At 42.7% G+C, this 27,510-nt stretch overlaps 1 protein-coding gene across 6 annotated transcripts in view; it reads right to left on the reverse strand.

Moving 5' to 3' along the window:
* The window catches only part of PRKAG2 (protein kinase AMP-activated non-catalytic subunit gamma 2), a 236,415-nt gene that overhangs the window by 155,122 nt on the left and 53,783 nt on the right, over positions 1 to 27,510 (reverse strand). For 2 of the 6 annotated variants that reach the window (XM_074574045.1, XM_074574050.1), the window contains exon 2: positions 4,946 to 5,017. The exons of 1 other annotated variant lie outside the window; for it this stretch is intronic. In XM_074574045.1, coding sequence (XP_074430146.1) covers positions 4,946 to 5,017 — 72 coding nt within the window. Of the gene's footprint in view, positions 1 to 4,945; positions 5,018 to 19,171; positions 19,784 to 27,510 lie in introns of those variants that run through there. 3 more of the 6 variants (XM_074574047.1, XM_074574051.1, XM_074574057.1) reach the window with 3 other exon arrangements.

A 27,510-nucleotide genomic window follows, 5' to 3' on the forward strand; every position in this document is an offset into this window, starting at 1 on the left:
TGAGGAAGGGTGAAAGCAGGGCTGCCTCCCAGTCCACTTCCTAACCCTTAACTGCATTTATTTTACAGCAGCGGATGAGAAGGAGCCATGCACACAGCAGTGCAGTGGTTGGCACACGTATCCTTGCCCTGAGGCTCACTGCATCCACTGCAGGTGCCTTGTGCCAAGGCTGTGACACCATCCAGGACACGCTCCCCATCCTCCTTGCTGAGGCCACTTCACTGCTCATAAAGAAACGGACAATTAAAAGACCAGGAAAAAATGAATCAAGAGGAGATTTCTTTGGGGGGGCAGGGGCAAAAATGGCATATTTTTTATTTCTCCTCCCTGTTCCAGGGGTTGCTCATGCAGTTCCCATGAGTCACTCAACAAAACAAAAACAATGCTGGGACCAGAAGCAGGACAAAGCGCTCCTTGAAGTCCTTCAATAATGGAGTCACTCCTCCGGTGTCTTCTGATCCTAGTTCATCAACGTCCTCCTGCATCACTGAGAGCAGAACTGTGAGTTGGTGCCAAATGCAGTCATAACAAACCCTCTACTTTTCACCCTATTCCTTTGTTCACACACCAAAGAACCAAACTAATCCTGTAACCACCACGTCACATCTAGGGGCCATGTACAGCTGATTATCTACAGCTATTCTCAAAATCTAATCAAAGTGAAAGACTTCCCAAAAACAAAGTCTGTGTTATTTGCTCCTAGGTATAACCGATCACAATTTGGCCAAACTGAGATGGGCTATTTGTTTGCAAAATGTGTTTTAAATGATTCACGTCATTCTGCATTGGAGAGTTTCCTGGTCACAATTTACCCCTCTCTTCCCCCTCATTTTTGCATGAACTACAAATTATATCAGTAATAAGTCTGTATTTCTTTCAAGTCACTGATAAAGTATGATATAGTACAGTAACAGAATGTTTTGTCTGCCTAGAAACAGAACTTTCCACTGATGAGTCTCAATTTATTTTATCAGACAGGTTTCTACTCATTTAATAGGCTCCATGTTTATTCACTATCACTCCGGTTTCTTAAATCAAAATGTCTTGTGCTACTTTTTTATATACATGACACCAACACTGTGACATTTTCCAATCAAATTTATAATTCACTTAAACCCCCACGTTTGTTCAATAAAAACTGTTTATCATTATTTCCAATCCAAATGAGTCTATTATAATAGCATCATTAACTATCCAATATTAGATACTTCATTGTTTTGCCCAGGACTAATGTTAGACTGACAAACCTGTAAATTATCCTAATTGCAAACATTGCAAATATTAACACAGTAATTGCCTTTTTTGCAGTCTTCTGGAAATTCATCTCTGCTCCAAGATTTATTCAAAATCAGCACTAGTCAGAGGATGCTGTGCCAATTCATTCAAGGGTGTTTTATCAGAGTTGCTTGGATTTAATTTTAAAATGCCTAGCTTTAGCATCTTCTGCTTTAAATACACTTCACTCATTAATACGACAGTCACTATTATCACCTAGGATAAACATCTCACCAGCTTTTTCCCCACGTACAGAAAAGAACATCTAAAGCACATTTCTTTTCCAATCTTTCTGTTAAATTTTTATGACAATTCTATTATTTCCATAAAGGAATGGATCGATATTATTCTTCAAACTTCTCTTCTTCCTCCTCTTCCCTCCATCTATAATTTGGTAGCTGCCTCCCTATGGACAATTTTCTTCCCGTGGCATTTTCTTCTCTCTGATCATTCACAATCCTGTGCTTTCAGCTGAAAGCAATGGCTATCGGTTTTCTATAATTTCCACACCTTATGCTTTAACCTACATTTTAGATGAAGGATCTATAAGCATTCAAGGTGCTAAGACCTCTAAAATTGATAGAGACGCTTGGGTGCAGAGAGGCACTCATCCCTGACCGCTGCCCTGCCACACCATACCAGAATTATTTTCTGAATGATGCTCCACATCATTCATGATTTTCCAGGCCTCTAAATTGCCCCTCTTCCACTGGCTTTTCCCAGACTGAGAAGTCCAGTAAATCTCACTGCTTCTCAGCTCCCAGTTATCTGTGTCTATACTGCTGTATTTAATGGTCCTCTAAGGCCTCTCTGCAAGAAGGACTCAAGCCATTTCTGGAGAGTCCTAGCTTTGAGCATGGGGTGACCAGCAATACCAATTGTTTTAGACCAGCAATACCAATTGTTTTAGACCAGCAATACCAGTACAAGTATTAAGGCACTTTGTCAGGCAACAAGAAGGGACGGAATACCTGCCACAGGCACAAGAGGTACCTTTCTCCATCGCATCACACAAAAAACTCCTACACAAGTCTTCAGAATATTATATTCTCCATCTTCAGGAGAGGAAGGTGAAAACTATCCCTATCCCCTTCCTGCCATCGGTCATAGAGGAAAGAATACCTCATTTATAACAGTAGGCATGTTAATGAGAAGTGATTAAGGCTAAACTTCAGGAAATGAGTGTCACATTCTCAGCACTGCCAAAAAATTCCTATGTGAACTTTAACAAATAATTCTGCACTTGAGTTTCCTAGCTGTGGAATGAGGATTGTTGTCACAGGATAATGACTGAGAGACACTTGCATGGTAAAGTGCTGAGGATCTCTGTGAAAAATGTTAATTCCATTTCTGAAAGCGTTTCACAAAGAACAAGAAAATTAAATTAATGGCAGATTGGAACAACAGGTTGTGAAATACTCTTTTCTACCTTGATCTCTAGCCCAGGCGACAGAAGAGTTAAGTGCAGGAAGAGACATCTCTGATGAATTGCCAGTCTCCAATATGACGGGTGAATGGAAAAGCCATCCTACTGATGAAATACTGACTTTTAATATACAAAAGTTACACATCATACTACGATTTTGAACTTGAACAAAGAAAAAAACCCATCTCACTTGAAAGTGAACAGCAGCTTGGGAACTTCTTTATGTAGCACCAGCAGGGACTGGCAAATGTTAGAATTAAATAAAATACTGCAGTCTGATGCTACCCATCGTTCAGTTGCAGCAAAGATCACACCCTTCACATTGAGGAAAACAATATTTAGGATGAGATGTGTGGCAATGGATTTTCCTAGTCCATCTCCTTCTTACCAGAAGTTGGCCACTTCTGGTTGGTTTCCTACCACTTTGTTGCACATGTTGAACAGAGCTCCAAGTATGATGTTAGAAAAAAATCTGGCTCTTATACACTCAATCAAAGAGGTCAGTTAAAAAAGCAATTTCAGACGTTAAGTCCCAGTTGCATGGTTATTCCAAATTTAATTGGACTTCCACTTTGACCCAAGTCTGGGGAAAAAAAAACCCAGCATTTACTGAAGCTGTAAAAAGGGGCAACTACTGAAATGTTCTTGCAGTTGTCCCTAAGACAAGCACTCATCAAAAGAGAGTCCCAAGACCAGTAAGAGGAAAAACAAGGGCCTCATAAATGGTAAAGTGGAAGTCATTAAATGATATCATGTAATACTACACATGAGCAAGATTAGCTTCGGTATATTTTTTTCTTCAGGACAGATTCATGCAGCTTTCTCACCTTTCTTTGAGGAAACGAGGTGATAAATGGAAAAATCAAGTTTTGGCTAGAAACCTCTGCCTTCATGCAGCATGACAACCCTTTTCAAAAACATCACATTGTTCACTTTATTCAAACCCGCCAAACAAGCACCTTTTGGTAACACTGTATATTTTAGCTTCCCTGGCATCTACAAGAGTTCCTCTGCGTCAGTGACTCCTACGTCAGTCTTAAAAGGTCCAATGCAGAAAGGAACAAGGCCAACGTTATAAACATATTCGGTTGCTGAAGGACTGCAGAATTTTTTTAAACAACTGTCCCTTCCTGCGAGGTGCAAAGGACTAGAAACTCGTGCTGTCAACAGAGCTAAATTATTATTGTTCTAGATGCAGATTAGCTTCACTAAGGAGATATTTATTGCTTCACCTGCCTTGAACTATAACTGCAGACTCTTTGACAAATGGTCTGTAGCAGGTTTAATCTTCACAGAGGTACATAGCCTTGTAAATACTGTGACAAGTCAAACTGGTCCGCTGTGTAGCTGTAGATCAGCTTTTGGGGTTATCTACTGTTCGGAGGAGTATCTATCTAACTCTTTTCACCAAGCCCGTAACTTGGCTGGTAGGAGGATTACATTTAGCAGACCAGCTTGTACTTCAACGCTTTGTGAAAATGATGAGGCCAGGACCTGAAGACAGCAGAACCCACCCACAATTTTTATTGCTTTGAAGATTGTGTAGGCACTGTACAACTATCCCTAATGTCATCCATTGAATATGCCCACCTGATCATTTTGAAGCAAGAAAACTCTGTGAATATATTAGTATAATTTAACAGCAGGCCATCGGAAAAACAAATTGCAGCAATGCCTCCAGAAGGATAACCTTGAGTTCATCCCACATGAGCATCCTCCAAGGAAGAACCTTTCCACCTTGTCTAAAGGAAGACCCTATCACTATGGCTTCAGCAAATGAAGGCAGTGCACTTTTCCAGTGCCAAGGACAGATAGATCAATGACACTGAACAGTTAAAACGTCCATAGCCAGAGGGCAACCATCAGGAGGGAATTCCAGGAAAACATACCAACAGCCACAAATGCCTGTTTGGGCACTGTATTTCTGTAGCAACACCACAAATTTTCTTAGCTAACTATATTCCTGAGAATAAAGTTATGCAATGTCACTTCGTTGAATTACAACATCTGCAGTATTTATAGCAATACCACCAAAGGTCAGCATCATTTACAGGTTATACCACATAAGCATCGTCATGGTACGGTCTGCAAAAGTTTTATATTTGCCCTAGTGGATCACCCTCAACAGGCTAATGGTACACCAGGAAAGACTAAAACCTCAGGCTTTTTTAAACCTAATAAATTGTGTTTACCACCGAGGGACTCAGCCACCACAGCGAAGTTGAAGCTTTGGAAATATCCTACCTTGCGAGCAGCATTTTTGTCTGTGCTCTCCACATCACCGTCCAAGAAGGGCATGGCAAATGAGCTGAGATCCTGCCAGGACAGAGAAGAAAAATTGATGTCCTATATTAATATCTTCTTCCTTCCACCAGAGCATCCCATGATTGTAGCCCATGATTTTATTTCCAAAGTGCCCACTGCTTTACACATAGCGATTGCTGGTAAGCAGTAACACAGGCTCTGATCGCTCTCCTTAGCTACGAAACCAATGGCAGATGTACCAAGTGAATAGGGAGCCCTTAGCAGCGCTTACACTACCTCACCATGAAAAAGCACCTGCAGACACAAAGTCAGAAGTCCTGTGCTAAAACTTTCAAGGGGAGGTACTCAAATCCCACAGAAAAAATTGTAGGAAATTACATTTTAAATATAGCCACTTGCTCAGCAAATGGTCTACCTTGTCTTTAGCGAGGTGTATAATCTTGGTTAAAAGAGTATTTATGGCAATAAACAAACCCTGAATGAGAATATGTCGATGTTCTGAAAAATATGTAATATATATAACAAAGAGGGAGAAAACTGTGACACGGTGCTCAGGGAGGAAATAACCAATTCGCTTGCACAGATTGGAGAGGAGCACCCAATTCTGTGTGACTAAAGACAATAAAGCCATAAGAAAAGCACACATGCTCATCTTTAACTAATAAAAACAAACTGCAATTATATTCTACCTCCTGCCATCTGTTCTGTTTATGCTACTTCGTGTTCCAGCCACAGGGGTTTTAGAGCTCCTTTCTACATGCATAAGGAAATTATGTTAGTGTCAAGTTTAGCATCTGTTTGATCAGAAAAGTAGATTATGAGTAATTCTATGACCAAAAGCAAGGAGTTGCCTAATGCCGTGTGGTGAAGAACTGAGGCTTGGATCCCAAACCTTGATCTAAATGTCAGGAATACCTCCCCAATGCAGAATCTCCCAGATGCAAGGCATCACCTTTTCCATGTAATGATTCAGTGCTTCTCTACCACCACATCTGCATCCCATTTAAAATAGTTCAAAACATAAATAAATAGCAATTTCACATAAACTTAATTTGAGATTAAATAGAGCTTAATTAAAAATTAGCACCATCCGGGAAGTCTGCAAGGTTTGCTTGCCTTCAGAATTCAGAGCAGCCACAGGTCTAATCACATCACATTGTGTAATCATACTAAATCCAAAATATGCTCAAAAATGTGTATAACTCAGGCATAATCCTTACAAGTGTTTGAAAATATTCTGGTTACATAACGAACAACAAAAATAAGGAACAAAATATTGAATTACTGGAACTGAAGCACATGGGAGTAATTCATGCCAAGTTGGAAAGGGAGAAAAAAAAAAGCATCAGCAGCCAGGCTTGGCCAAGCTGGCCCCAAATCATTAGGCCACAAACCAAAGTATTCATGACCCATTAGTATGCTCCCGGCTCTATCTATGCACATTCAATGGGAACTACCTACAAAGGCCCAAATGACAAAGCACCAACCCAGCTATACAATGTCACCCTCTTCGCTATGCCTTGACGGCTCTGTTTCATATCGCCTTTGTTTGTAAATGAAAATGTAAGCAAACATCTCAAAACGAAAAGAAGAGGCAATTTGTTTGGTTTAGATTTCGACTGTTAGCAAGATTGGACGGAGGCTGAACCAGGCACTGCAGGACCTTAAAGAAAAGCTTCTGTGTTAATTTGCTTATTCTTATAAATATTTAAGTTCAAAATGACTTACACACTCCATATAACAATTATTCATCCATAAGTGGCATTTATAAACACTGTAAATAAATAGATTATCATTATTATTGTTACTCCTACTTCATATGTTACTGCAGGACTTAAGTGAAGAATCTCTGTGAAGAAGTTTAAAAGCCTAATGGAAAGTTACACAAAAACATATCCCCTTGTGTTTACTTTAAATTAGCCAAAGGATTTACCGATATTTTCCTCTACCCATCTACCCTCCCAGAGGCTGGGATCTGATGTGTGCTAAGTTATTTTCCATGGAATAAATCAAGGAAATAACCTCTTCTGAGCTCCACATATTAGCGTCCCTATATTACTGCTTGTTGTAATCCACAGGGAGAAAACCTGCTGTTTAAGAAAGCTGGAGACTGGATGGAAGAAACTGGGTTTAAGGGGACCCATATCTAGTAATCAGATTAAAAAAAAACAGTTCAGAAAATCTGGAACAGCTGAGAATGAAACCATAACTTCTTTTTTTGATCAGAAACCTTCAAAAAGAGGAGTGGGTAGGTAGGTAAAGCTATTTTTCTAGGAGCTAAATTTCGGTTCCCAGTCACAATGCCAAGCTTAAAAACATATATGTATTAAATTCTAAAGTCTAAAAGTATCATGAAACCCAGCTGATGACTCTATTCTATGTAACTTTGAGATATGGTGGTACGCTAACTTCATCTAACGTGCAGAAGAGGAGATCTCTACTTGTAAGCAGAAATAACTGGAGCTATATCTCTCTGGACAGCATGAGACCTTTCTTTGTTAATACAGTGCTGGAGAGCATTTCAAACAGGTAATAATTGTGCTTGTAGTTCTGTGACAAAGCCTGTAATTGCAGCTGCTACCTAACAATTTTTTCATCTTTCACTTCTTCACAGGATTCTGTATGTGAAGGCATCCATTTACAGAAGGAAAAAATACATATATCAAATGCCAGGCCGCAAATACTTCCCTCTCAATTCCAACCTGTTGGTTAAACAAGGAAATATTAGATGCTTATTTTCTCTTTGCGTGTATCTCTCTAGAATACAGACTAGATAGCTATTTATTTCTTGTGTTCCTCTTCCAGAAGCACGTGTTGATGCGGTTGATGATACAGTAACTCTTTAAAAAAAACAAAACAAAACAAAACAAAACAGCTCCAAAAGTGTTGCAAAACAGCACACTACTCTTGACAGGCCAACATTGCAACCCTAGCCCTTATTCACATACCTGACTGCTCTGATCTTATGCCAACAGATACACATTGAAGGCTCGCCCTGCCATTAACCTGGGATTGAAACCATTCTTAAAACAGTTTTCTTGCTCCACAGCTCTGCTTTACTGTGCTTGGAATAAGTGCCCTGGAAAATCACGTGGTTCTGGAGAGACGATTAAAAAACTTCTGTCAAAGGCATTCAGTAACATCTCGGTACGAGAAAGAGTCCTTCTCATTTGAGACTGCAGAGCCCTGGCTAAAGAACGAATGGCATCACTCCCTGTATCCACCCGTCCTGCATTCCATCCTCAGACAGACAACTTCTGTGAATACCCCAGTCTATGACCATCGCTGTAAGGAAGAAAGGCCACCAGAAACTGCAGCTCCTAGTGCTGCTAACCTGGAATAACAGTATGCAAAGTCTGTTTTGTAAAATTTTGTTAGCTTCCCTGCTGTGCTCCTGATCCTCAGTCAGTGTTTCACATCACCCAGTGCCATCTGACAGCCAGACATCACTCCTGTCATCCCCAATTAGAAAAAATGACCTCTTGAGCAGTTTAGATTTACTTTACAGCCACAAAGCTGCTTCAGATTTATTTTGATTTCAATCCACTTTTATTTACAAGAGGTTGTCATGGCAGCTCCTGTTATATTCACTGAAGAATACGGCCCCAGGGATACCAAAGCCTTTTCCAGAGGACAGCAGAGCTGTGACACAGCAGAGCCACAGCTCGGTGCTCCTGCTACCAGCCAGGCTCCCTCCTGGGGAGGGCAATCTCCCACAACAGTGACTCAACAGGCAGTTTTCCACGACTTTTCTTCTTGATAGCACAGGGGGTTAATAGATCTAAAAAAGCAACTAAGTCGACTTTATTGTTTTTAACAGGCTTGTCAACAGTGCTTTTTGGCTTTTGCAGGGTGTAAGTCAGGAGGATTCTGTCTGCAAGCACTCCTGCCTTCTCTACCACTTCTTTCCCTATTTCCTCCAGAGGGAAAACAGATACCTGGAAGGTTACAGATTCTTCACGCTAATTTCTCCTCCAAAGGTGAGACTAACTCCAAGGTGATTCTTGTCTGGGTTACCCCTACATCTAGAGGGTGATCCTTCCTAATGCCAGCTCTTTCTTCTTTGACAGTCCTTATACCAGAATACTTGGGATTATGTGAAAAGAAGGAAGAATAAAATTCTTGTTCTTTGATATTTTGGGAAAACAAAGAACCAATTCTCAGAACTGTTTTGGAGAATAGGAAAGAAAACCACATTTTAGGATATATTGGCTGGCATAGCATAGCCAAATAGCAACAGGAGCGAGATATGGTTAGCCAAGCCATTTTTCACCTTTTCAAGCCAGTTTCACTGTTCCTTTCCTTACTGGGGAGGATTTCTGCCAAAAAGACTTGCCCAGACACGCTGGTCTGGATGCTGCTGTAGTTGGAGACCTTGGTGTCAGAAGAGGGTTTCCAGCAATTCTGCTGTGGAGGCTGCAAGCTTAAATAATAGAGCACTAAAGCCTTGAATCCAGTAAACAACACAGAATAAAAAGGATTCTTTTTTTATTATTGTTTTGTTTCAAGGCTACTTTGGCAGCCAGGCTGATAAAGCTTCTCTGCAATGGCTGAAGCCAAGAAGCCAACAAGGCACGCTGGGGCACGCTGCGATTGACAGGTCAGAGACCAATTTCCAAGGTATTTTGGATGGAAGTAGGACCTTTTTATGGCCCCGCTTAACACTGGTCCAAAACTTCAGGGCTGGGTATCAAAAGAATGTTTCACAAAATGCTCCCTGCTGCCATGCTTTGCAACTGTCCCTTCAAATGCAAGACATGGCCATGAACAACATGGCTGGGTGAAGTCCTGTGCCCATGGTGGTGTGTCAATGACCCATGAACATGGTCACAGGATCACAGGATCACAGAATCACAGAATGGTAGGGGTTGGAAGGGACCTTTGGAGATCATCTAGTCCAACCCCCATGCCAAAGCAGGTTCACCTAGAGCAGTCTGAACAGTAATGCGTGCAGGTGGGTTTTGAATATCTCCAGAGAAGGAGACTCCACAACCTTTCTGGGAAGCCTGTTTCAGTGCTCTGGCACCCTCAAAGTAAAGAAGTGTTTCGTTATGTTCAGACAGAATTTCCCATGTTCCATTTCGTGTCTGTTGCCACTTGTCCTGTCACTGGGCACCATTGAAGAGAGTCTGGCCCCATCTTCTTGACACCCACCCTTTAGATATTGATAAGCATTGATGAGATCCCACCTCAGTCTTCTCTTCCCCAGGCTAAACAGACCCAAGTCTCTCAGCCTTTCCCCATCAGAGAGGCGCTCCAGTCCCCTGATCATCTTCATAGTCGCCACCGGACTCTCTCCAGCAGTTCCCTGTCTGCCTTGAACTAGGGAACCCAGAATTTGACACAGTACTCCAGATGTGGCCAACTCTTTGGCAGTGTTTCCAAGGTGACTCAGGTCACAGTGACTTCATGGCAGTCCCATGGCCCACCTCTGCTGAAAGGCTGCGTTCCTCAGCTATAAGCAACTTCAGAGTCCTAGCGTAGGTAGCATCACACAGGCCCGACTACTGATGGTGTCACCTATGAGACAGTATTTTTCTGTTTCACTAAGTTCTATATATGTGCTAGGATTGCACCAAATTTAAGGATGTGAAATGCCTGCCAGACATTACAGTTTCTTTTTACAACATAACTCAAGCAAGAGGTGACACTTTACTAAGACAGCTTTTCAATATGGGGAGACAGCTCCTTTAATAAAATAAACAAAGAAAACAAGATACAGAGAAACTAAGCCGAGTGCTGACAAGAGCCCTGAGCTCACAAAAAATTGCTAAAAGCTGCACTCCTCAGCATCACACCTTAACAGGGCTCTCGGGGTCTCCTCCTCCACTAACGTTACTGAGCTATGAGCACTTCAACTATCCTACCAAGGACAAAGAAAGACAGGATTTTTATTAACGTTAGCTGTGAACGGTTTTTCAGCTCAGTCTGCACACCAGCAGATTTTTTTTAGATCAGCCTTGGATTTGTACCTATTACAAGCCTATGTAAAACTCTGAATAGCAAATATGCTACATATGCTAATAGCCTGCAAGGAGAATCCAAAGGCTGAACTCTGTGGAATAGAGGGCATAGCTCAGTAGCTCTGATTGAACAGAAAAATTCCTTTTTTTTGAGAACAATCCTATCTAGAAGTCTTTGAGGATTTATATCAAATCACTCCGTTATTGCACAAGGAAAGATTCGAAACCGACATACACAGGAATTTCTGTCCTTTTGTTTTTGTTGTTTTGATATATTAGTGGTAGTATAGTATCATAAGACTTGCTACATCGCTTTATTCCTTTAGGAGTAGGTTGCTCATTGCTTTGCTTTCCTCCCTCCCCCATGCCATCTAGACTGCAGCATGTGTTTTGGAGGCAGATATATAAGTCGTACCGAGAGACTGAGGATGCGGGTGACTAAGTCTCAGTATGACTCAATGGGAGTGGGCAGTAACAGATGTACAAAGCTGGTTAGATTTGTGCGAGCCAGCTTTGTACTGCACAAGGCTATTCCAATTTAGTTGTCTGCTATTACTTTTAAGGCTATTCATATTAAAAAAGAACAATTGAGTGGGTCTGGAGAGTTTGAGATGGTAGAAATTAGATACAGAGGCTTTATTTTGTCTGCGGCATGAAGATGCCAGAGGCAGCGTGGTCCAGGAGTCAGCCCGGTGACCGTGCAGGACCAGCTGTGTGCACTTTGATGTCAAGGTGGATACAGCATCAGATTTGAAATAACAGGGTAAATCACCTAAATGACATGCCTGGAAGAAATGGGAAATATTTAGTCCCAAGAGGCACAATCTAAAAAGTTAGGGGGTTATGGCTGTCTGAGATCTAACCCAGATCTTGGTATGTGAAAATCACCATCCTTCTGGTGATTATTCAATGACCTTTATCCAAAAAATTGCATGCAAAAACTTTGCATAAGAAAATCATCCCTCATGTAATTTCAAGGCATTTCTTTCAGCTGCAACAACAAACAGGCAACGTACAGAAGAGCTACTGAAGCCACTTCTCCCCTGGTCTTACCCATGTGTCACCTGGTTTGGTTTGCCACCACTTGGTCAGAAAGAACTACTAAAGCTGAGTATTTCAAGGGGACGGGGATAAAGACAGCCATAAAACCAATAAGGCCTTGATATTTCCCTAAAAACGGCTATCTTCCAAGCTGTTCTTCCCGAGTTATCCTGATCATGGGATACTGTCAGCCTTCAGCACACCCTTCTTCATTTCTAAACCTCTTGACTGATGCTGACAGCCATTAATCTCCAGCAGCGTACAGGGAATTCACCTTTTTTCTTCTGAGGCTGTAGACACGGTTCATCAACAAAAACTGCCAAGAGACTGTGGATTGTTTTTTTGTTTTGTTCTCAATTTCAGACTTAAACCACTAGAACACATTCCTATGCTGTTCATGGAAAAAAAAAATAAATGCCATTTTCTTTCAAGTCTTGTGCTCTCCTGCCAGGAAACACCACCATATCTTCTTGGTGATTCAGCCTTTGCAGATGAGCTGAGCACAGAGAGCCTGGGGTGGGATGCAATCAGTTCTGCCCAGAGTCCCAGAATATTTACAACGTGCAGAGAGCTCAGGGGTGTACAGAAATGCTGTGATGAAGGTAACTGCTCTCCACTCAGCAGTAAATCCCAGAACATCATTAGGGGCTCTCTGACGAAGCCTGAATACGATCCCCATGCACACGACAGCCTGGTTTGTCAGCTCCTTCACACCACGAACCACACAGCACAGTGACTGGCAGCATGTTTATTACAACGGCAGATGGACAACCTAGCAAAAGTGTAAATAACAAAATGTCATTGGAAAAAAAAAAAAGACGGAGAAAGTGAGAGAACAGCAGAGAAAGCAAGTCAGGGAGGAAAAGAAAATTCTCAATACTCCCTGTGACACCACAATCCACACACAAACTCATCATTAAGTGCTATTCCTGGGTGCTCAGCTGGAGACAACCTTTCTCTGATGAGACATTTCCTTAAAGAAGCACCCGAAGTTAAGAGACACAAGGTGAAAGCAGAAGATAACATACCTCAGGCCTGGGAAATGTGGTCAGATGAGTGATGAGGGAATTAAGAAACAACCAAGAGACATGACTACAGGGAGGGACTACAGGAGGCTGGAAAAGTAACCCTTCAGATGGCACATACTCAGTGCCAACAGAATTGCTTTCCAATAGTTACACGGTTGTCTTACATAAAAGAGACACAGGATCCCAATGTATTTGCAGAGAAAAGCACGCATTTGGTATAAAGCATAACTTCAGCCACAGTGAAATAGCAGAACCGCAGGAAACAAAAGATCATTTTGCCATAATGTAATGAAAACACTTGAGAGACTGCAGCATGGGGGCAATCCGAAGGGGATTCAAAGCAAGGATCATCGTGAGGCTTTCTAAATCATCTCCGCACTTCAGCTACTTTAAAAGTCACCGTGCTTTGCATTTTTTATGTTTTTCCCCACTCTCTATAGGCCAAATGTCTTCGGAAACCATTTCCTCAAGGAAGAGTAAAACAAAACAAAATCAGAACTGAAAACGTCCAGCTGATGTCCTCGTCTGAGAAGGACTTGCAGGGTTTTCTCTAGCATGTATAAGACTAAAAAAGGTGACATTCACACCAGGCAGAAAATCTCTGCCATAAATACTTGAACTGCCACTATTTTTTCCAGTTCACTGCTTTTAGGAAGACAGCTGCCTGTTGCCACTTCTTTACATTCTCGTCAGTTAATAACCGCGAATAATCTTAACAATTAGAAGCAAGCTTATAGCTGGAAAGCCAGGCAAGTGAGGGACTTGCTCTGATCAAGTAGTCTCTCAACTGAAAAAGAAAGAAAAAAAAAAAAGTAGAAGCAAAGAGGAAATTAGGCAAGGAAAGGAAGAAGAGGATGGCTCTGTGCTTGGTGTGCTGAAGACCTGAATGGGGAGGTCAAAGGGGACAACACATGGAGCCCAGACGTGGGAAGATTCCCTTCTTGATGCTTTCCTGCTGCATTTTCCTACGTCACTCTGCAGCTGCAGAGAACAATTTCATGTCTACAAAATTTAGTCACTTTGCTATAGCTTTTCTTACAGTTTTAGCACCACATGTAAAAAGAGACCAATATATACAACATGCTTTATTTCATAGGCTAAACTACTTTTTTTCTTTTCCCAAATGAATGGATGACTTCATTCTCCACCCTCTGAACTCCTTATTTAAAGGTGCATTTTGCTGAAGCTGGCAACATAAAAAGCCCTCAAGGACAGAAGAAAGCTCAGTTTCTCAGAGATAAACCACTATCACATTCATAGTACAGCACTCCGCCCTAAATCCAGTTTGTATGTCCTTCAGGTTCCACCCTTGGCTTTGAGCTGAGAGATGCTGAAATTTGGTACCATTATTATTTTTTCCAGTTAGCAATGCCATGCAATACTAATAAATTAGAATCATAGAGTCATAGAATGGTTCGGGTTGGAAGGGACCTTAAAGATCATCTAGTTCCAACCCCCCTGCCCTGGGCAGGGACACCTCCCACTAGACCAGGCTGCTCAGAGCCCCATCCAGCCTGGCCTTGAACATCTCCAGGGATGGGGCATCCACAGCTCCTCTGGGCAACCTGTTCCAGTGCCTCACCGCCCTCACAGTAAAGAATTTCTTCCTGATATCCGATCTAAATCTCCCCTCTTTCAGTTTAAGACCATTACCCCTTGTCATATCATTCCACTCCCTGATAAAGAGTCCCTCCCCATCTTTCCTGTAGGCCCCCTTTAGGTACTGGAAGGCCGCTATAAGGTCTCTCCAGAGCCTTCTCTCCTCCAGGCTGAACATGTAATTACATTACATCTTTCACCCTGTGGGAACCCAAACTGCTTTACAAACTGCATATCCAGTCCAGAATAGCTTCACGGATGGACTTAAGTGATGCGACTTTCACTGCCTCCTCTGGCTTTCTGGTTTACCTCTGGGAAGGTATCAAGGCATGTGGCACCTAACTTCAGCCATCCAAAACACTATTCGTCTGCCTCACACTTTTTTGTCCATCCTAGAGAGCTGGAAAAAGCCAGCATCTCCAATGGCACCACCTTCCTCTCCCCCTGGTATGGGAGAGGCTAGACAATTTGCTTAAACTTTGCATGATCCAACACAGGATAAACGAACCCTGCCTCTTACCTCTCCCACTTTACTGCCTCTAAAGGGAATAAAATCACATATTTTCCCTTTTCTCCCCTCTATTTAGAAAGCAAGCTGTCCAGACAAGGGATTGCATCTTACTAAGGGCATGTCTACACAGCAATGGTGAGTGTGGTTTACACCAGCTCGCTTTCACCCAGCTCTGCACAGCACTGATAAAAGTGTAGCCATGACAACACCCGGGTTAGCGTAGGCTGCAAAATCCCCGCGGGAGGCTGAGTAAATACTCCGGCAATTTAGCTCACTTCAAGCTCCTTGATCCTGCTGTTGTACGGCTCTCAGGACTCAGCTGGGCTAATTTAAGCCCAGCTTCAATCACGTCTTTACTTGCAGTCTAGACACACTATAAGCATCCATACAAAGGGTAGCACAATGAGGTCCTAATCTCTGTTGGCATTTCTAAGTGTTACTAAAATGTACGTTTTCTTTACAGGGCTTGGGCTGCTATGTAGAAAACACTGTTAACTCTTTGACAGGGTGAGTGCCCATGGGAGTGAGAACGAAAGAGCCACTGTGTCCAATTGAAACAACTAGAATTTAAATTTTAAGAAAACAGACCAACTATACAACCTCTGAGAAAAGCATGTTTGTTAAAAGAATTGGAATGATCTAAGGGAAAAGTCCGAGGGATAATTTATCTCGCACTTCCAGGCCTCCTCACACCAAGCCCTGACCACTCGTTAAGGCTCTCTCATGGGATGTGTTTCAAAAAGCACCACAGCTCTGCTCGGAAAAGGTTTTTAGAAGACACCAATGACCATCTCTGGAAGAAAGATGGATAAAATATTTACCCACCTGGAAAATCTTGTGAACAATGAGACAAATGGAAGAGCACAACAAAGGATTACTCACTCTTACTTGAAATAGCCATCACTGAAAATAAGTTTTCGCAGTGAGTCCAGTTTGGAAATAATCCTCATATGGAAAGGGAAGGACAGAAATAACACACACTGAGGTTTTTTTCTAATTACTGTACATGCAATGCTAAAATTTTAAGGCAGATATTTCCCCAAATAAACTGCAGGCTTCTTTCAAGGGCTACAGCTTTCATTGGTATCGACTATTTTTTTTCCCAGTAATTGTTCCTACTTCAGATACAGTGCAGGGGAAAAAACCCTTCCAAATGAGCCATATTAATTTCTGTCTCCTTCTGATTTTAACCATCTTATTCTTCATGTGCCCATGTAAGCATCATGATTACATAGGACCTATCCGAATAGACTGTGGAGAAAAGACAAGCAAACACACTTACATTTAGGTAAATCCAATTGAAAACTTAAGCTTGACATCTACATACGCGTGACGCCAAAAGTCACTTCTGCCCTATGCAACGGTTCTGAAACCCAGCAGACACTGGTGAACCGAAACAGGCAAATCCGCATTTGATTTGGCTGGCACTTTGTGCATCAAAATGCGTCAAGAAGGATTTGATCCTGCTCAGAGAGTGTGGGAAACATTTCCAAATTAGCAGGACACCCTGGACACAGTGACAGATGGGCAGAGTACAAGCCTGGCGCGGGAGAGGCCATTTTATAACTGGCTGTTGCTCCAAGCCATGTGGCAGACAGTCCAAACCCATTTGTCACCAAAAAAATAAAGCTCACACTGGAATCACCAAACCAAGGCACAGGGAGAGCCTCTGCCTGCGGTTCACCCCAGTACGGACACCCGCCCTGCCAAGGAGCATCACCAAAAACCTCCTGCAAAAGAAACAAGCACACAAGCAGGAAACAAAGCTAAGCAAAAGACAACCAAGCCTTTTTTTTTTTTTTTCCTCAGGGTGAATTAAATCCACAAGCAGGAAATCTTGATTCAGAATAACATTTTTAAAGTGTTGCTTTGCTTTCTCTTTTTGTTTTCACAGAAAAATACTGATTTTTCCTCACTGCTGAAAATTAAGTTCATGCAAGTAATATGTCCCTAAAAAATGTTGTGTTTTTTTCATCATGAATGTTAATTTCTACCTATATGTATTAAATAGCTGTACAACTATTGGTATGCATTTAAATTGAAGTTTTATTCATATGTATTTTGAGCTCTATTAGGAATAGATATTGGACTTAGAACTGCAATCAGGCACTAAAGGTCATTAAATAACCTATTAGAAAACTGTCTTTTACATCAGAGCAAGAGGATAAGTTTATCAAAACACATCCATTTTATCAGTTGTAAAAGCAAAAGCATTTTAGCACCTACAGTGAGAAAGAGACTGTCACTGGTGACTATGTCCTCCCACATGTGACATGCTAGAGCTTATCTCACAGGGCATAATTTTTTTTATTAAAAAATTATATATAATTTAATAGATATAATTATATCTATAATTATATATAAAACATGGTCTCATATAGGACAATATATATGCCAGAAGTTTAAATAAACATATACTGTGTGTATACAGACATGATAAAAAGCTCTCAGTCTTTTAACTGTCATTTCTTTTAAATTTGAGATGATTACGTATTTCTTGGCTCTGAATCAGTTCATCACTGGACTTATTTGAGTGGCCAAACATGCTGAAATGACACAGGGATTTTCTGCTCCGGGTGGAAAACCAGTGGCTGTTTGCTGCCTGAAGCAAACTCTGGCTACAGGTGATTTCCACCAACTCTGTGGTTTGCCTTTAAAGGTACAATATTTCTTTTAATTCTCCTAATTTCTTCTTCATGACTGTAAGACATCCTAGCACAGATTGAAGAGGTGGGGTCTGAGGGGTTTTTTTTTGGTGTTTATTTCAAACTGTGGCACTTTTAAAAATAAATATATTTTTATTCCACTACCAGTAATAAAAATGAACTAAATTGAAGCGCAAGAGAGTCCTCTTTTGCTGGGTTTCCCCCTTTGGATTGAGGGTTGGCCCCATGTCAGCAGGATCCTTTCATCCTGCAGCCCGACGTTCCCTCTTCTGACAGATGCTCCTGCCCCTCAGACTCCCAGTTTCAGCAACCTGAGGTTTCTCTCACCTCCCGGGGCTGCTGGAAGTCAGCGCAGTCTCTGCTTTCCAGCCTCTGCTAGCCTCCCGATTCCTCAGCCCGTATGGGGGATGTAGCTGAGAGAGAAATCTCTTCCCCAAAGGCAGACGCCCCAATCTCTCCTGTGGCCTGTACCAGCAGCTAAAACACACCGATCAACAAGCAAAACACACAAGATGCTGGCAAAATACCCTGCATCTTATACTAGAATAAATTTCATTTGCTATTCACCAAACCCCTCCCATCACCCCACTAAAGGAGCACCTTTAAGCCCTTCTGGCTTCAGGTCTGATCCCAGGAAAGAGTCAGCCTCGTCATTATTGGACATTCATTATCTCACAGGTCCATTAATTGCAGCACAAACTACGCGTGCTCAGCATTAAGTCTGGTAGCAGAAAGGAAAAAACGCAAAAAGAATGCATGAAGCCTGAAATACGCCTCTTTATCCTGGCAAATCTCGTCAAATATCAAGTTAAAATCAATAAGCGAAGAGGAGTTCCCAAAAACCTGCGGTTTGGGGGTTGCAATGACTAGCCATGGCAATTAGTTGCCCAGCAGTTCAGGCTGCTCTGAGATGAGCAGTATGAGAAACAAGGCATTGCAGGATGCAAAGAGCAGATGGCTTTAGGCTGAAATTAATAAACACCCCCCAAAAAGATAATCTCTCTTTCCAAAACACTAAGGAAAAGTTATGCAAGGGAAAAAAAAACCCTCCAAGCTACATTCTTTAACTAGATAAAGAACATTTTGTTCAGCCTTGGAGTATCTATTGTAATTAAATGCTCTAAAAACAGGACAACAGCCCTGTGCCAGCCATGCATACAAAAGAGACAAAACACGATGAAAAAAAACAACACCAAAATTTCTTCCAACACACGCATTTCTTACACAGCCTGAAGAATGCCTGCCTCTCGGCAGAGTCCTGCAGTGCACTCGGGTGTCCACCTAAATGAATGCGAAACCTATTCCCCCTGCTAAGATAAATGAATTTAAAAAAAAGAAAAAGAAAAAGAATCAAATCCAAAGAAACCCACAGACAATCAAGCCCCGTTCTGACTTACAGCTCTGAAAAATCCTGCAGTCTGGCTGGAAACGTCCATTGAAGAACTGCATTCAAAGCTTTTCCCTAAAGGCAAGCGCATTTAAACATCTTGGGCTCTGCTACTGAAGCCGATGCTGCAACAGATGGGGACCAGGGCTGGGTGTGTTCCTCCTTCCCATCGCGGCGCTGCGAGAGGATGGCAGGAGCGGTAGGTAACGCGGGAGAAGGCAGGCGATGATGGTTTTCTCCCTTGCTGCAGGCTCCCTGCCAAAACTGCTTTAGGCATCGCAAGATTCGATTACGCGACTGCAGCAACCTGCCACATTAACTCTGACGGGGGCCGGCGACATGCACGGATGGTACAAGCAGGTAATTAAGCGCCGTCTTGGGTGCATTAGCTAAATGTCACGGGTACACCGGGGAAGTTTGAGAGTTCGAATAACCGCAGATGTTTTTAACGTGATCAGAAGGAAAAAAAGATCCTGTTTTCAATAGCAGAAGTTTCAGATCACTGAGGCTGCGTCTGCATCAGTGTCGAATACTTGGGGGAAGGCAGCACAGAGCAGCGGATGCATTTTCAACTGCTGGAGTATCCGCTGCACCATAACAGCCCTGTTCCCCGCTTCACCACAAGTTCACTTTCTAGCTGTACAAAGTCACATTATTTCTCCAGGCTTAACTTCTCCCTCTTGACTTAAGAGGAAGACTTAATTGACTTTGTAATTTATTATAAAGACCTCACTGGGAAAAAACAGTGTCCAAGCACAAAGTATAACATCACAATTAAAAATAAAGATAATAGAGATTTTGAAAGGGTATAATGTGAACAAGTGTCAGCAGAGCAATGCAAACTCTCCCGGTAGGAGCTGAAGAATGGTGAGGATCTGAGTTTTCTTCTTCATCCAGAATTATTTAAAAAAATCCCTGTTTATAACCACATTCAGCTTTGATTATTCCACCAAACAAATCTCACCGTGTCCTTTGCTGGCAAAGAAATAACTCACCAGACCATGGGGCCATATCCTTGGCCAAGATGCTATCAAAGGCTACCACAGATGAAGTCACCTCTGGTAGAACAAAGCTAACATGAAGCCAGACAGATCACCTCTGCAGCTTCCAGTATTTTAAACAAAAGGCATCAAAATACTCATGCGATGAACTGACACCTCTCTGGAGAAACAGGTGGCCGCATCCCAAGCCATGAAGCATTGCCAGCCCTTTCTTGGCCATTTCGAAATAACATTTGTGATGATGTATTGAAATACTCTTTAACATGGAGGGTTTGCTTTAATTAATGGCTACCGGTCAGTAAATCATTACAGTGAGGTGGGCTTGACTTACACATCACTCTCAATCTATTTATCCTATTCATTGCAGGACCCTGCGCTCTTTGCAACTGGGTACAACCAACACTGCCCTTAATTCTGTCTAAATAAAATGATAAATATCACTGAAGCCAGGCAGTATGTTCTTTTTCAGCAGCAACAGGGGTGAGGTTCAGCTGATGCCCCTCCTGTGCCAGGCTGAGAGCATGTCCTGGGAAACGGCCGCTGCCGTCCATTCCCTGGCCGTGCTAAGTGCATCTGATAAAACAAGTCCCTTTGGAGCAAAAAAGCTGGAAAAAGTACATACTGTTCACTGACAAATGGCAGCTATTACTTGAACCATTTTAAGACAAGCTCAGTGGCAGCCCTTTTTAACACAAAAATGAACAAATATTTAGAAGTTTTTTCCCCAGCTAAATAAGTATTTTATGCATGCAGAATATACAAACAGTTTAGGAAAACAAATAAGCTTCCTCTTAAATTCTGTTTCAAGGGTACCAGAGAAACCAGTCAACCAGCTGGAGCAAGCAAAACATATTTGTATCTCTCTTCCTTGAGCTGTAGGACAAAGGTAGGCATCTGTGGCTGACCTAGAGAGGGCAAAAGGGAAGACTGGATTAATCTTGGAATAAAAGAGGTTCTCCTACAAGCCAGACTGCAAAGCAAGGTTCAGCTCAAATGCTTCCCCTACAGCTAACTTAAAAGGATTATTCTGATTAGAGATCAGATCAAATAAAAGGGGTATTAACAGCCAGGAAAATGTCCCGTATGCCTGAATCATCCCTTTCAAATCACTCAATGGGCTCAGTTTGATGCAGCCAATGTCAAGAATCACACAGATCTATTAAGGTGTGGGTTTTTTTAATTAATCTTCAAAACTGGTTCTCATCTCAAAGTCTCATTTGGCACAAATTCTACCTCGAAAACATGCCTTTTCCTCCCCCACCTTTGGATAAGGAGTACGAATCAGGAGAAACAGATTGCACAACTACATCTCAGATAAGCAGAACAGTTAATGGTTTAGATACCGTTTCATAAATATTTGCTGAACTAGTTCTTGGATTCTGTCCAGTTTCTGACATCCATGAAAAACATTGAATAATTTGCCATTTTCTTTCACCCTTCTGGGATGAAAAATAGGCAGGGAGGTTTTATTGTTATGATTTCATACCATTATTTAATGACTACTCGCATTTATGTTGATGCATCCTGCCAAAGAAGCCCAAGCTATTCTCAGATCTACAGGCCTGAGGTGTCCAAATCACATTGATGTAAATATTTATGTATTCCTTATTAATTAATTAAAAACTCTCTTATGACAGAAATATTCCCAGACCAAATACTTGTGCTCAGATGTGGCTGGCTAGGCAACTAGTGAAGATCTGAGAAAAACCAAACTGATTTCTGAATAAATACCTTGTTTCAAATTGGGATTTCAAGTGCACGTTCTCTATCAGAGATGCTGAGGCTCAGGACTGAAATGCAGCAGCCTCGGTGACAAAAAGCAGCAGTGAGTTACTGTACATCATCTTGCACAAGATGGTGTGACATGTGAAATCACCCAAAGAAAGTTATTAAATTATATTTTCAACTGTCCCTTATTGACAAGTTCTAGGAGTCCGTATGAAAAATGATCCAGAATTCTAGCAGTTTCCTTATATATTAAGGACAATTTATAAGCCTCCAGGAAACGCTTTATATAATCAACTTTCCATGCAAATAGCTTTTTCAGATTTCTTATCTTTTTTTTTTCTTCAAATTCTTAAGTCTTTGCATTTCAAGCTTAGCAGTCATTATTCATTTTATAAATACATGTCATTAAAAAAGATTTAATTTTGGGGCACTTCTAGGTCATTCACATACTTGGACTGAGCGTATGATTTTCACACTTTCAGTAACACTGAGGGAGAAAAATCACCAAAACCCACTTGTGCCTTTGATAGTGAATCAAACACTCACTTATGGTCCAAAGACCAAACTATGAGGAAGGCACATTCATAACTATCACATCTTTGACCGTGGAAAGCTACAAAACTACTTGCCCAACTGAAACAGTCAGTGTTGTACCAGCTGTCTCTTGTTTTTCCATTTGAAGAGTTTAACAATTCTGGTTTGCAAAAATTCAGAGACAGACCCTCAAACAGCTTCAGATTTGGTTGCACAAAATTCCTGCACAACTCCCTCGAGCTGTTCCAAAACACCAACTCTATTTCATCTTTTTGGTCCAAGAACAAGCCTAAAGTATCATAAATCTCAAACTGGTAGTACAGCAACCTTCCACAATTTTCCAGAGGAGACTAAAAATGCCTGGCTATGGGTTGGTGTTATTTATATTCTATAATTTTCCACAAAGATCTGGTGGTTGTGTAAGTAAAATTAGATGAGTTCACGGGGTCTGTTTCCATTATAATTTCCTCCTCCTTACTAAGCAAGCAGTGGCATGAAATCAATGGAGCTACTCTCTGTGAAGATACCACTTAGAAACATGGCAGCATATAGTGATTACTGAAGCACCTGGTGAGCCAGAGCTTTGCATGGCCGGGCAGAGATTTTGTTCAGTACATAAATGAGAAAGATTTTTCATATTTTGATGAGGAACGCAGTCGTCATGTTCACAGTTGCCCTATCCCTGGCCCTCTACTGAGCACAGGGAGCAGCAACCAAAAGCGATGCACAATACAGATGTGCACCACAGCAGCCTGCAGCCAAGAAGCCAATGCACTTGGGGGATGCACAGGTGAGAGAAGTGACTCCTTGAAGGGCAGGAAAAGCAACAGCAGTAGCTGGAAGACCAGCAGAGGCCAATGGAAAGATGAAATGGGGAGGAAAAATTCCTGAACTGAACCATAAACTATACCAGCTCTTAGTAGGACGCACAAAGGAGTCTCTCGAGTTCATTTTTGGCAAAGAACAGCTGTGATCTGCAAGGGTTGGAAAAGGAAATACAAGAAAAAAAAGCATTAAGACCCAAGAATAAGAGGTAGGGATGAATCATAGAATCATCGAATCGCCTAGGTTGGAAGTGACCTTTCAGACCATCTAGTCCAACCATCATCGTAACACTGACAAAAAACATCACTAAACCATATCTCTAAGCACTATGTCTACCCGTCTTTTAAATACCTCCAGGGATGGTGACTCAGCCACTTGGATCACACTGCAGCACCAGAGGTGCCTTGGCCACCCGGGTACCAAAAGCAGGATAGCTGCATGATCGAATTAATACGTCTAGTGCTTCAGCAGGACTAAAGCAGAGGGGTGGGTTTTTTCTCTGTATTTACATATATACCCAAATGCAAATGATATTGAAATGATTAGGTGTTCATACAATAACAGTATTGGAGGCTGCACAATAGCAGCCTTGTGCCCTGCTCCACACTGGCCTTTCCCACCGCCTTTCCCACCTTGTCCCCCTGTCAAGAGCTATGCAGATGGAGGGATGCAGCCTCTCTCTTGTATCATGGCGAGGAGGAGGAGGCTGGAGACGCTCCTGGAGAGGTGCCAGCGCAGAGCTGTGCTGTGTCTGGGGTCAGCGAAGGTCTCTGAGCGACGGGGGAGAATTATGAGGGTTGGGCTAGGACATGGTGTTCAATAACTCACGGAGCAAAGGACTGACACTTTTGGACTGTAATCTCCATGATGGGGGTGAAGTCCCTCAGAGATGTCCTGATCTCAGGGGATGAATAAATCAGAGAGCAAAATTAATGTCAGTGACTCGGTGGTCCCCCATTCAGCCTTGCCTGAGGCATTCAGAGGGGCTGCAACATTGGTATCAGCGATGCTCCGGGAAGTTTTGCATCAGAATTGCGCAAAACTCAGGGGTAGCGATCTCAGTATGACCTGATTTACACCCTGTAGGCCAGCGCAGAGAGCCCAGCACTTTCCTTCTCTAACAAAGGCACTGAATTTTAAAAGTCCTGAAAGACAGGAGACGGGTCTTACCCTGTTTCTAACATACCCCTTAAGGGCTTGTCTGAGAAACACCCTTTGTGGAACAGAAATAGTCCCACAAAACAAGAGGAGGAGGATGATACTGCAGCATCTAGAAATGGGAGAAAATCACACAGGAGTAGGAACTGGTGGGTAGAGAATAAAAGCTCCAACTACAGGCTTCAGCATAAAATTCTTGTATATCTGTGTGCGTACCCAAGACTCTTTATTGGGATCTATGAAGCCGTGTACTCTGCAATATGACCTTTCAGCTTCACTGGACTCAGAGTGGGACCTCTAAGGACCAGCACTTCCATGAGGACTCGGCAATGGCAGCATGGATGAATGGAGATGCCTTAGCTCTGCTGCTGCCTCCTTGATCCCTCTGCCTTCAGGCTGCTTCGTGCTCCCTCCCTCGGCAACGTGCACTGCTCTGGGGGGCTGCAGCAGCAACAGGGATGGGGGAAGCAGTGCCAAAAAAGCCAGGGAAATGGGGTGGAAAAACGAGGCAGCCAGGAGAAAAAGGTGATGGCAATTAGCTCCACATAAAACCAGCCACACCTGAACTGTCTATAATACTTCAAGCCTGACTTAGAGTTTCTGGCTGAGTACATATAATGCTACAGCACATCTGCAGCTCTCCAGAGAGCACTAATTATTTACCCAAAAGAAAACATCCCACTACAATAACAGCACAGCAAAGCTATCCAGGAATTAAGATGCTCTTGCATGTTGCACAGCATGTTTTCTTTTTCTTTGAACCTCACGACTATTTGTCACCCATCTTAGGATTCAGTCATGCTGGACGTTGAGTTATTTCATCTCAGCTGTCCCCATGACTCCAGGGCACAGGTGAATTACCCACGTACTCACACTGTTGCGCAGCCTGGCTAGGGACGGCATGTTCTTCATGTTGGGTTTTCCAAGGCACTACGTGCACGTAGCAACTTTGCTGCATGCAGGTTTAAAGTATGCAATAAATAGTAACCATTAACTCTGAGTTGAAGCAAGAGCCCACCTAGAAAAGGATAAAGTGGCTGCCTACATACAGTAATGAGCAGTTAAAATGTCGTCAAAGGTTTAGAAGCTGAAGTATAAAGATCTCTGCTGGCTGCTGAAAAAAAATGGAGGTAACAGCACCCCACAGCATTTAAAGTAGGTCAGCATTGCCAGAAAATAAATACTTTTAAATAAATATATTGCGATGCAGAATGACACAGAGTCACAAATTCGCCATAAAGAATGTGGTAAATGTATTTGTCAGCTTACTGAAGTAAACCAGTTTATCTACTCTAGACTTGGAAAAGATAGGGGGCATAACCAGGCTCCTTAGGAATAAGTCTGGGGGTGGCAGAATTTCGGCTCCCGCCGGTAAAAAGGAGACAGGACCTATAGCCCAGCTGAAGTGCTTATACACTAATGCACGTAGCATGGGCAACGAACAGGAGGAGCTGGAAGCTATTGTGCAGCAGGATAATTATGATGTAGTCACCATCACAGAAACGTGGTGGGATGACTCACATAGCTCCAGTGCTGCCATGGATGCCTATAGGCTCTTCAGGAAGGATAGGCAAGCAAGGAGAGGCGGGGGTGTGGCCCTGTATGTTAAGGAGTGTTCTGAATGCTTTGAACTAAATGATGGTGATAATGAGACTGAGTGTTTATGGGTAAGAATCAGGGGCAGGGCCAACAAGGCAGATATCATAGCAGGAGTCTGTTATAGACCGCCCAATCAGGATGAGGAGGCAGATGAAATATTCTATAAACGGCTGGGAGAAGTCTCAAGATCGTGAGCTCTTGTCCTCGTGGGGGACTTCAATTTGCCGGACATCTGCTGGGAATACAATACAGCAGGGAGGGAACAGTCTAGAAGGTTCCTGGAATGTACTGGGGATAACTTCCTGACACAGCTAGTGAGAGAGCCAACTAGGGAAGGTGCCCTGCTGGATCTGTTGTTTGTAAACAGGGAAGGTCTTGTGGGGGATGTGAAGGTTGGAGGCTGTCTTGGGAACAGTGACCATGAAATGATAGAGTTTTTGATTCTGCGAGAAGCAAGGAGAGGGGTCAGCAGAACTGCTACCTTGGACTTCCGGAGAGCGGACTTTGGGCTTTTCAGGAGCCTGGTTGACAAAGTCCCCTGGGAGGCAGTCCTCCAGGGCAAAGGAGCCCAGGAAGCCTGGATGATTTTCAAGAAGGAAGTCTTAAAGGCGCAGGAGCAGGCTGTCCCCATGTGCCAGAAGACAAGCCATCGGGGAAAAAGACCGGCCTGGCTAAACAGGGAGCTAGTGTTGCAACTTAGGGAAAAAAAGAGGATCTATGGCCTCTGGAAGGAAGGGCAGGCCACTCAAGAGGACTACAAAGAGGTAGTGAAGCTATGTAGGGAAAAAATCAGGAGGGCCAAAGCCCAGCTAGAGCTAAACCTGGCTTCTGTTGTCAAGAACAACAAAAAAAGTTTCTATAAATATATTAGCAATAAGAAGAGGACTAAGGATTATCTCTGTCCTCTAGAAGATGGGGCCGGCAACATAGTGACCAAGGATGAGGAAAAGTCTGAGGTACTTAATGCAGTCTTTGCCTCAGTCTTCAGCAGTAGGACCAGTTGTTCCCTGAGTACCCAGACCCCTGAGCTAGAAGACAGGGATGGGGAGCAGAATGAAGCCCCTCTAATCCAAAGGGAAACGGTGAGGGACCTGCTTCAGCACCTGGAGGTGCACAAATCTATGGGGCCGGATGGGATCCACCCAAGGGTATTGAAAGAGCTGGCGGAAGTGCTCGCCAGGCCACTTTGCATCATTTATGAACAGTCCTGGACAACCGGGGAGGTCCCAGCTGACTGGAGGTTAGCAAATGTGACACCCATCCACAAGAAGGGCCGGAAGGAGGATCCGGGGAGCTACAGGCCAGTCAGTCTGACCTCGGTGCCTGGGAAGGTCATGGAACAGATCCTCCTCAGTGCCATTACACGGCACATGCAGGAGAACAGGGTGATCAGGCCCAGTCAGCATGGGTTTGTGAAGGGCAGGTCATGCCTATCAAACCTAATATCCTTCTATGATAAGGTGACCCACTTAGTGGATGAGGGAAAAGCTGTGGATGTTATCTA

The sequence above is a fragment of the Larus michahellis genome, chromosome 2, assembly GCF_964199755.1.
Source record: "Larus michahellis chromosome 2, bLarMic1.1, whole genome shotgun sequence".
Taxonomy (NCBI): Eukaryota; Metazoa; Chordata; class Aves; order Charadriiformes; family Laridae; genus Larus; species Larus michahellis.